The sequence below is a fragment of the Girardinichthys multiradiatus genome, chromosome 20 (assembly GCF_021462225.1).
Source record: "Girardinichthys multiradiatus isolate DD_20200921_A chromosome 20, DD_fGirMul_XY1, whole genome shotgun sequence".
NCBI classification, from domain to species: Eukaryota; Metazoa; Chordata; class Actinopteri; order Cyprinodontiformes; family Goodeidae; genus Girardinichthys; species Girardinichthys multiradiatus.
In genome coordinates this window covers 34,109,093-34,120,843 of record NC_061812.1, presented here as the reverse complement: position 1 = coordinate 34,120,843, position 11,751 = coordinate 34,109,093, and the positions used below count along the sequence as shown (strand labels likewise).

Below are 11,751 nucleotides of genomic sequence, written 5' to 3'. Positions count from 1 at the left end.
CAACAAAAACACCCGCAATCCACGTCTATTTTTGTCATATTTTGCGTTAGTCATTTTAATAAGGCGTTTTCCTCACAAAGTTTGCCGAATTTAAAATTGATGGCCAATTTAGCCCAGTAGATGGCGTTACTGCACCAAGCCTGCTGGAGGACCCTGAACGTATCACTCTTTTATTGATTGAAATACATGATATTGTAATTTTGGTGGAATTTTGTTAAAATATAAATGCAGAGATTATTTATAGGTCAGTCAGTCAGTCATTTTCTACCGCTTATTCCATAGTGGGTCGCGGGTGTTGCTGGTGCCTAACTCCAGCAGTCTATGGGCGAGAGGCGGGGTTATTTATAGGTTAGGAGTACATTTAAAAAAGGGCAGGTTATATTTGCCAGAAGCTAGCTAAATAATTTCTTATTAAATACTATAAGACATACTCAAGTAGTTCACTTGTTAGACGATTCTTTTCTGAAACGAATAGTAAAAATGCGAAAATGCATAAAACAAAAACTGTGAAAGACAGCTGTTTTAAAACTTAAAATTATATGGTTACATCAGATTAGATTAAACTAGATATTTTATTAATCCCAGGAATAAAAATATCATAATTTCATTAGGAGATCATTTCTAGATAACGTCGTTTCAGGTGTTCGCGCAGCCTCATTGCCTATTTAAGGAAACAGTATTGTTCCAACTGAAACGTAAGCCTGGGTTTCCTCACACCTCCCTCTCTCCCCCAGTATGTTTCCACCATCTCCAGCCACTAATTGTTTAGACTCCTTTCTCTAAATAAGGCAGCCTTATCGTAGTGCCTGTCATTTCATTTCTGCCTTTTCCCCAAACAAAGAGCGACATCGGCATCAGCTAGGCTGCAGCCTTCGCATTCCTTTGCCTTGTATGGACAAATGGTCTGGTCCTGGGGTGTTTCTGTAGTGGACAGGCGGCTCTCGTCATTGGCTGGGGCAGGGAAAGGGGCGTCGTCTCACCAGGCGAGTTTGATTCTTTGAGCAAACTTTTCAGCTGGACCAGTTTCTTCCTTTCCCTCTGCAGTAACGGGTCTGCTCGCAAGGAGTTTTAAAGACTCATTTTCAGCTTGAAGCCAAGGTGAGACTAAAAGTTGGTTGTGAGTGTTTAAGAGCATCAATGTCGCTTTTATTTAGTTTATTTGAGCTGGATTGGTGAGGTAGGATCTCTGGAGTCAGAGCTGAGGTGAGGATAGAGTTACACTGAGCTTCTAAAGTGAATATTTGTGGAGAGTTGCATCAATCAAAGGAGACTAACGGGGTGTTCATCTCGAGCCTGTTGAACTGTGAGCATGCGGGGTTACATTCATCTCTACCCTAAAGACTAATTCATCACAGGAACCTCTAAATGCAGCAGACTGGTTTAGCCTATCTCTGCACACCTGGGATGCGGTCTGTTGTTGGAGCCTTCACTCTGCCGGTTCTTGGTATGTGTGACCTTTGGCCTTTGAGTCCTCGCACTTCAGCACTGGCTGACCTACATGACTCAAAGTTGGTGAGAGATGGAGAGAGATGACAGCCTGAGTGTTCCCATTGGATTAAGGGACAGGGGAGCTTTGTTTTAGCCCACTTCAAATGAAAGGAAAGATTAATTGATGGACACAGAACAAACATTTCTGTCAGTACAAACCAAGCTGGGGTGATTCTGCCATACTGCCACTGCTAATATTAAATAAATATTAAAATCTTTTAATGCTAGTTGAATCATTGAACGTTCAGTTGTCCATTGCTACAATACTATACCAGGGTTTCTGCAGGATCCGAAAAAATCTTAAATTCCGTGATCTCAATCTTAGGGCTTAAAGTTTTAAATATGCCTAGTTTTTGGGAAACTTGGTATTGATATATTTTATTCTGTCTTAAATTAGTGCTTTGGTTACTTTTATTGTTTCTTCAATAAGCTACTTTTTAACTGCCCTGTTTCTGCCAAACGACGTCTACTGTATGTTAAGGCAATTCAAATAAAACTACTACTTGCTCTTAGTGTATCTAACAAGGTTTGTGTTAAAAACAGGGATCTTGTTAAGTAACCATTATGAACGCTGCATGTCAAAGTCAGAAAACACCAACAAAACATTTTCTTAAGTTACTAGGTAAATATCATTTAAGTTGACGTCCTTCATTAATTTTCTTCTTTGTAATTTATGCAGATCTTACATTTAAACAGTATTAAAAGGGTGTTATAAAGTCTTAAACTAGATGAACTGAAACCTGGAGAAAATATGTATACAGTGTGACCAAACCTTAACCATTTAAAGCCTGTTTCATGAAATAATTGTCAGAAAACTGTTTTTTGTTTTTCAATTTTAAGTTTATTAGAAAGTAAAACGTTACCTTGTTATTCACAATTTTGTCAAAACAAAATTTGAGTTCCATATCGGTCATAAAAGCATATTGACACCAGACATCTAAAGAGCATTTTGTATTTCACATAATGTGTAAAATATATTTATTGGATACAGCCAGATTTTAAGAAAATAATTGTCACAAATACTCAGATCAAGAAGGTGTTGGATGTCATGAAATTTTGCCTTAATGCTTTTCTTCTGAAGGTGTACGTTGACTGAATATCAGACAAGCTAATGTGGAACCAAATTGCTATAAGCTTTTCAGGCAGGGCCAGATTTGGTAGGATGTGGGCCCTTGGACTTGAGTCAGTTTTGATGCCTTATTTATTTCAGTTTATTTTATTCATACAGGTTACAATAGATTGATAGGAGCATATCACCATCAGTGTTTGTAGGCTAAGTATTTCTGAAGCAATCTTTGTATTTGTCCTTTCAAAAGAGTTTCTTATATCTCCTGTATCAGTTTATTTGTCATTCGCAGGTTAACACACAGTCAACAATGTAATTAAATGCTTGGGATAAGAAGAACCGTTCAACTCAATATAAAAACAAAAGCACTAATGGTGTGCAATTTCAAAAATAAAAAATGAAGTACACATCGTGCAGCAGCAGTAAGCTAATAAGGTGTCACTAATGTGGTTTGGTGCTGTAATATTGTCCAGAGTACAGTAGTCTGACAGCTTGTGGATAATAACTGTCAGAAAGTAGCAGATGGAAAAGTCTTTCTGCTGGGTGAGTGTGGTCCTTCATGATGCTATGTGTTTTACGCAGACACCGGCTGCAATAAATGTCCAGAATGGGGTAGAGACTGCTGCCAGTGATGGCCTATGCCGTCTGCACCACCCTCTGTAGTGCTTTCCGTCTGACGGTAGTTCAGTTCAGGTACCACACTGTGATACAGCCCGTCACAGGCATTCAATAAATGCACCTGTAGAAGTTTGTGAGGATCCTTGTGTTCATACCGAACTTCCTCAGCCTTCTCAGGAAGTAGAGTCTCCGGCTTTCTTGACCACAGTGTCTGCATGTACTGTCCAGGATAAGTCCTCAGTGATGTGAACGCCAAGGAACTTAAAGCTGCTCACCTGCTCCATCTCAGCATTATTAATATAGATGGGGGAATGCTGGCCTGTACGGTGGCACAGTTGGTAGCACTGTTGCCTTGCAGCAAGAAGGTCCTGGGTTCAACTCCTAGCCGGGGGTCTTTCTGCATGTTTGCATGGTCTCACCGTGCATGCGTGTGTTCTCCCTGGGTACTCCGGCTTTCTCCCAGTCTAAAAACATGAGTGTTAGGTTAATTGGTCTCTCTAAATTGCCCTTAGGTGTAAATGGATGTGCACATGTATGTCCCTGTATGTCTCTGTGTCGCCCTGCGATGGATTGGCAACATGTCCAGGGTGTACCTTGCCTCTCGCCCACAGACTGCTGGAGATGGACACCAGCTCCCCTGCGAATGCTGCAAGTCACTGACTGGATGCAATCTGCTGGGTTTCCTTAGACAGAAAAACCTTTTATCCAATTTGAATAAATAACTAACTCTGACTGCACTGTTCAATGGTTAGGATTAATTGGAATGTATGTACCTGACTGTTGTGAAGTGCCTTGAGACGACATGTGTTGTGAATTGGTGCTATATAAATAAAACTGAATTGAATTGTGACCAGTATGGAAGAAGCAGGTATAGAAGATGGTTTAATGTTTAATATGCTAGGCCTGAATTTAGTGGCGTTATGCAGTCTCTGAACTGCACCAAAAGCAAGGGAGGAATCTAGGACCTACTAAAAGCTCCTAGTCTAATGTGCTTGGGCTTGAAGTGGGGCTATAATAGTTGATTATCTACAGGTCCTTCTCAAAATATTAGCATATTGTGATAAAGTTCATTATTTTCCATAATGTCATGATGAAAATTTAACATTCATATATTTTAGATTCATTGCACACTAACTAAAATATTTCAGGTCTTTTATTGTCTTAATACGGATGATTTTGGCATACAGCTCATGAAAACCCAAAATTCCTATCTCACAAAATTAGCATATTTCATCCGACCAATAAAAGAAAAGTGTTTTTAATACAAAAAACATCAACCTTCAAATAATCATGTACAGTTATGCACACAATACTTGGTCGGGAATCCTTTGGCAGAAATGACTGCTTCAATGCGGCGTGGCATGGAGGCAATCAGCCTGTGGCACTGCTGAGGTCTTATGGAGGTCCAGGATGCTTCGATAGCGGCCTTTAGCTCATCCAGAGTGTTGGGTCTTGAGTCTCTTAACGTTCTCTTCACAATATCCCACAGATTCTCTATGGGGTTCAGGTCAGGAGAGTTGGCAGGCCAATTGAGCACAGTGATACCATGGTCAGTAAACCATTTACCAGTGGTTTTGGCACTGTGAGCAGGTACCAGGTCGTGCTGAAAAATGAAATCTTCATCTCCATAAAGCTTTTCAGCAGATGGAAGCATGAAGTGCTCCAAAATCTCCTGATAGCTAGCTGCATTGACCCTGCCCTTGATAAAACACAGTGGACCAACACCAGCAGCTGACACGGCACCCCAGACCATCACTGACTGTGGGTACTTGACACTGGACTTCTGGCATTTTGGCATTTCCTTCTCCCCAGTCTTCCTCCAGACTCTGGCACCTTGATTTCCGAATGACATGCAGAATTTGCTTTCATCCGAAAAAAGTACTTTGGACCACTGAGCAACAGTCCAGTGCTGCTTCTCTGTAGCCCAGGTCAGGCGCTTCTGCCGCTGTTTCTGGTTCAAAAGTGGCTTGACCTGGGGAATGTGGCACCTGTAGCCCATTTCCTGCACATGCCTGTGCACGGTGGCTCTGGATGTTTCTACTCCAGACTCAGTCCACTGCTTCCGCAGGTCCCCCAAGGTCTGGAATCGGCCCTTCTCCACAATCTTCCTCAGGGTCCGGTCACCTCTTCTCGTTGTGCAGCGTTTTCTGCCACACTTTTTCCTTCCCACAGACTTCCCACTGAGGTGCCTTGATACAGCACTCTGGGAACAGCCTATTCGTTCAGAAATTTCTTTCTGTGTCTTACCCTCTTGCTTGAGGGTGTCAATAGTGGCCTTCTGGACAGCAGTCAGGTCGGCAGTCTTACCCATGATTGGGGTTTTGAGTGATGAACCAGGCTGGGAGTTTTAAAGGCCTCAGGAATCTTTTGCAGGTGTTTAGAGTTAACTCGTTGATTCAGATGATTAGGTTCATAGCTCGTTTAGAGACCCTTTTAATGATATGCTAATTTTGTGAGATAGGAATTTTGGGTTTTCATGAGCTGTATGCCAAAATCATCCGTATTAAGACAATAAAAGACCTGACATATTTCAGTTAGTGTGCAATGAATCTAAAATATATGAATGTTAAATTTTCATCATTACATTATGGAAAATAATGAACTTTATCACAATATGCTAATATTTTGAGAAGGACCTGTATATATAAATCCAACATATAAAAACAACTCGCCTCATCAGATTCTTATAAAAAATATTGTTTTTGAGAAACTTATTTAAGAAAAAGTGTGGCCCTCCAAAAAACCTAGGAGCCCAGAGCAGCTGTCCCTTTGGGCCCTCTCTAAAGTCTGGTTTAGAAACTCCTCTGTTTCTTAAAAGAAGCAGGAATGTCTCCAATGAGTCTTCTTTGGAACCATTTTGTTCGAGCAAGTATTTGCACTGGATGAAGTGTTGTGAAAAGACTTCAAACAAGAATGGAGGGAAAAGCATGAAATGGACAGAGGAATTCCTCTCTCCTTGAAACCTTGTCATGCTTCTTAGTAGTTTTGTTTTCAGCTTCCTGTGTGATTGTGAGGTTATGAAAGGATGGCCTGGGGCCAGAAGTGCACACCTTTTGGTGTTTCTTTAATTAGCTGGCAAGCATAGACAGTGGGTCATCCACGTTGTAGAAAGAAATCTGTTAAGACTGATCCGACACTGATGAAACAGACAGAATTTAACCAATAAAGCTGCTTACATTTTATTTTGATATATTTTAATCAATATTTGAGTAGAATAAACCTAAACAAGTTATGATTTATTCATTCATTCAAGAATGAATAAATAAATGAAGTTATGACTTAACCATTTTTTAAATGTTCTTAAATAAAATGTATTTTCAAGTTTTAGGATAGTTTTTAATCAAATTATTTTATTCACTCAAGTTAGCTTTTATCTGTAATGCTTTTTTTATAGACTTTAGACTGTTTGCAATACTGACAATATTTTTTTAATTTATATTTTACTAACTGAAAGAAATACAAAAAGTTTATTCAGTTCTAAAACAATTTAAACAGAATTTTAAAACAGAAAAACCTTTTTTTTTTTCATAATACCAAACAAACATAAGGATGCAGTTTGACATCAGACACCCCCTCTGGGTGGTGGTTGAATCGCGACTAACAATCAACCTTCCGTTTCTTTCATGAAGTCATCCGATTTGTCCTCCATGTTTAAACACGCATGGCGATAGCAGTTGGCTGAACGAAATCGTTTGTTACAATCTGACCAAAATCAGATTCAACATGTTACCAAAACACAGCTAATGTTACTAGAATTTACCATTAATTTGAACATTACATCACCAAAACCTAAATGTGTAATGAAAATGATAACTACAATGAATTATGTATAATACCATGAAATGGGATTTTATTGTTTCTTTGCTGTGCACGTGTCTGTTAACTGTCTCGCACTGCAGTAAAGGCCCCTCTTTTCTTCATTGCATCCATATAGAAGGAAGGCAAACATAGAGGTCCATACTATCTTTATGTAAACTTCAGATCAGTTAAGTTTTTCATTAGGATCATAAACTGGGCTGACGCACCGCATTTGCATTGGCTATAAAAGCTGCAAGGAGATACAGGTGCGTTAATTTGTATATATAAAAATGATAATAAAAAATGTATCTTTAACCTAGAGTGATAAAAGGCAGAAAAAAACCGTTCACTTTTTTTTTTCTCTGGTGCCTGACATGCACAGTAATTCATCTTTATTATTTCCCCCATAAATACAACAGTGTCACATACAGAGACCAAGTAGAATAAAGATGTGGTGAAAAGGGGTTAGCAAATTGGTGGGAGCACCACTCTGTCAAACCATTACTGACCCTGACTATGCAGCTCAGTACACAAAACAATAGTCAAATGTCAGAATACGCATTAACCTCTTCACCATTTTGAAGCACAGTGGCTCATCTGTTAGATCACACCCTGTGACCACTTTACCACTGTACCTTCCTTGCTCTTGGACAATTTCGGATATTGTGTAATGATGAAAAGATGACCAGTGTTATTCGCATCACACGCCAGTTGTCATAATGTCTCAGTACACCCCAATCAAGCATCATTACACCTCAATCAGACAAGAAGGAACCCGGTTTCATTTTGACTAATGGGAAAAAAGATTCTTTGTCTTTCTCAGCATAAACACTACAGAACTATAATTCGATGTAACATGAACTCTTCATGTAGCCCTCTTTGAAATGAAACCTATAGTGTGAGTAATGCATTATATTATTTGTGGGATTCTGGGAAGGAAATTGTTTGTGCATTTTTGCAGATAATCAAATGGCAAGATTGTGAAAACCTTTTGTAATCACCAATGAATACTTGGCTTATGCTCATATTTTTGGTAATTCATGAAGACATGGATAATATCCATTTTTAAAAACGCAGTTTTCAAGTCTTTCAGACCTCTTTAGTCCATATGCAGTAATTATTTTAGAGAAAGACGGACAAGTTTGAGAAGACTTAAGATTTAAAAAAATCTTTATTACAGTAAAGACACGTGCGCATTAGTAACATGCAGCATTACATCACCTCAGTTCTTATCTAGACATGATGTCATTCTTCTGTGACTAATTGTCCTCATTTACCTGCTCCTTCCTGCACAAATACACACACAGATGAACTGCAAATCTTCATAGACCTTAACATGAGTGACGGGTCTAATTTTGGACCAATCTGGGGTTAGTTGAGGTGTGTGCTGCACTGACATGTCATTTTCACACCCATCAATGTGCCTGCCATTTCATGGAGAATGCACTTCTCTCAATAGAGATTAGATGGAAAAGATTCACCTGTAAGCACAAGCAAGAGATGATGTACTTTTAAGGAAGAGCTGCTTCTACTTGGTGTATAATATACACTCTAAACCAGCTTCATTTGTGCATTGATGCCTTTCATGTAAAGCTGTGTTTATGTTGGTAAATGTTTATCTAACTCCAATCTTAAACTGACCTATGTGTATCTGTGCACAGATCCCAGTCGAGCCGCCACCATGTCTAGCAAACGTGCCAAGGGAAAGACCACCAAGAAGCGGCCACAGAGGGCCACCTCCAATGTCTTTGCCATGTTTGACCAGTCCCAGATCCAGGAGTTCAAAGAGGCCTTTAACATGATCGACCAGAACAGAGACGGTTTCATCGACAAAGAGGATCTGCATGACATGTTGGCCTCGATGGGTAAAAAAAACAAAACAAAAAAAACCTACATTTTATTTGGTCAATGTTTGCTGACGAGAACAAAATATCAATTGAAAAGTTTCACAGATGTGGTACAAAAATAATAAATTTTTTCCTACTCTTTCTTGTTTTTCGGTAGCTTCTATTTTAAAAGTATTTTTGGGTCAAATGTCAGTGAAGTTGGTGCATTTTTCTCCATTTCTCACATACAGGGACGACTTTTGCACATCAGGGATGTGTCTGTGTAGTGCCTTGCAAACGTATTCATAACACTTAAAGATTTTGGTATTGGAACGAATAATGCCAGTGTTTTTATTGAGAATTGATGAGATAAACCTACACAAAGTATTGCATAAATGTGACATGGAAGTTTCTGGAAGTATGTCTTCAAAATCATACTGGAATATAAATAAGAGAGGTGTGCTGTGTATTTGTTAGCAACCCTTATTCTGACACCCCCAAACTCGCCTAATTAGTCAATAGAATCCTCTGGTGTGTAACTTCTTGGCTATAATGCAGCTGTTCTCTAAAGACCTCAGTGGAACAAACGGCTTCGTTAAGACCAAGGAACACAGCAAACAGGTCAGGGAACCTACTAAGACATAGCCATCCACCTAAACTTATAGGTGCAATGCATGGGAAGGACTAATGAGAGCACATTGTAACCCTGAAGGAGCTAGAGATTTGCTGCTCAGGTGGGAGATTTGGCCAACAACTATTAGTCCTGCACTCCACAAATCTGCCCTTTTATCTGGAAAAAAAGAGAGCCATTGTTGAAAGAAAACATGTCCTTTCTGCAGTTTGCTACTAGCTATGAAGAGGAAACAGTAACCATGTACTAGAAGGTGCCCTTTTTAGATGAGACCAAAATTTAACTTTTTGACAAACTATCAAAATGCAGTGTTTGCTAAACCAACATTAAGAAAGCCCCCTGAACTCACAAATTCCCATGGTGAAACACAGTGGGGGAAGCCTAATGCTTTCCTGAGAACAGGATAATCCTCAAAGAAAACCTGTGCAACTCCACTGCAACACTTAAACTTGGGCAGAAGTTAATCTTTCATCAGGATAACGTGCTTATAACATACAGCCAGAGCTAGTAAGGAATGGTTTGGATCCAAGGATATCTGTGTTAGAACAACCAAGTCAACGTTCAAAACTAAAATCCAATGGAAAATCTGAGGCAGACAATACAACTAATGCTCACACAATCCCTCTCCATCCAGTCTGACTGAACTTGAACCACTTTGCAAAGAAGAAGATTACACTCTAGATGTGCAAAGCTGGGAGAGACGTAACACAAACGTTTTGCAGCTATAGTTGCAAATACAAACGACAGATTTTAATTTGTAGAACAGGCTGAAAACCATGTATGATTTTTCCTTCTACTTTACAATTATGCAAAGATATTTCACATAAAATCTCAATAATACAATTTCAAGTTTCAGGTTGTAAAGTGACAAAGGAAGAAAAAAAGCTTAGCAAAGCATGGAAAATAATGCAACAGTGTTGCTGTTCCACAGGTAAGAATCCATCTGATGAATACCTCGAGGACATGATGAACGAGGCTCCAGGGTCCATTAACTTCACCATGTTCCTCACAATGTTTGGAGAGAGGCTCAACGGGACAGACCCCGAGGATGTCATTCGCAACGCCTTCGCTTGCTTTGATGAGGAGGGATCTGGTGAGTCTGCATATGAACAAAGATCCACATCATGCATAGAAGTCTTGTTGGTGGCATTTTAAGTGCATGGAGCTGTATTTGGTCACTCAGTGGATGTCATCTGCTCAATTAGGGGTTATCCACGAGGATCACTTGCGAGAGCTGCTGACCACCATGGGCGATCGCTTCACAGATGAAGAGGTGGACGAGCTGTTCCGTGAGGCGCCAATTGACAAGAAGGGCAATTTCAACTACGCAGAATTCACTCGCATCCTCAAACACGGTGCGAAGGAAAAGGACGATGAATAGAGGAAAAAAACACTGCTTCCCGGCTCCTGCTCACATGCAACATCAGATTTCCACCGATCCCTAACTTTACCCCTGTATATTATGAGACAAATTGCTTTATAAATGTACTTAAATTGTAACAAAGTATTTTCTTGTACATTTGATGGTAAACATGTCAATCAAGGATTGAATCATGTTCTTCAACACACTCCTTTCAGTTCCAACTACATTAAGTGCACTTTGTCTGGTATTTATAGGGAACCTATTAAGACCTTTGAGATGCATTAAGCACCCCTGTGTGTCTTTGTGCGTGCTGGGACTGTTTGGACTTTTAGCTTCAGTGCTACCAGCAATGTTTACCCCTGCCTGCATGTTTGCTTTCACATTTGCTCAAGCACTGCCTCTTTCTGGCCCCTTTCTGTTGTATTTGTATCCTTGTATGTTTGAAAAAACAGAAACAACTCTTACTGTGTTTGTTTTTGACGATCAAGAGGTGAGAATCTCCTCCTGGTAAAATGGTTGAAGTGGAGAGGCTGATGCTTGGCTTCATCAGCTGGTTGTATTGGTTGAGGGATCACATGTGTCTGCTGTAGAAGGAATTCAGTCATGAACCTGCTCAGGCTAATAAAGTACACTACAGCTCCTGTAGTAAGTGGACCATGCCTGCAGCAAATTAAAGTGTTTCATTTATTCTACATGTTTAGTGTTTTAAAGTCTGTTATAAGAAATAATATCCAGATTCCATAGTTTGAAGATGAAACTCTTTTAGATCCTTCAAAATGTCTAAATATTGATGTCTTTTTTTTCACTGAGAAATTCTATATTGACAATTTACAAATTTAAAGTTTGAAAAAAATGCATATGCATTTTGGTGTTTAAAGTAAAAAATATTAAATCCACTAAACGGTTTACCTAAAGTATCAGTATTGATTATTTTTGAAATGTTTGATATTTTAGGCATTAT

General features: G+C 39.4%; 1 protein-coding gene across 1 annotated transcript; it reads left to right on the top strand.

Moving 5' to 3' along the window:
• The first annotated feature begins 941 nt into the window (after positions 1-941).
• myl9b (myosin, light chain 9b, regulatory) lies at positions 942-11,449 on the top strand. The gene is made up of 4 exons (XM_047347290.1): positions 942-1,098; positions 8,632-8,835; positions 10,359-10,520; positions 10,633-11,449. Exons 2-4 carry the CDS (start codon positions 8,652-8,654, stop codon positions 10,806-10,808), a joined length of 522 nt encoding a protein of 173 aa, XP_047203246.1. The 5' UTR covers positions 942-1,098; positions 8,632-8,651; the 3' UTR covers positions 10,809-11,449.
• The last annotated feature ends 302 nt before the right edge of the window (positions 11,450-11,751 follow it).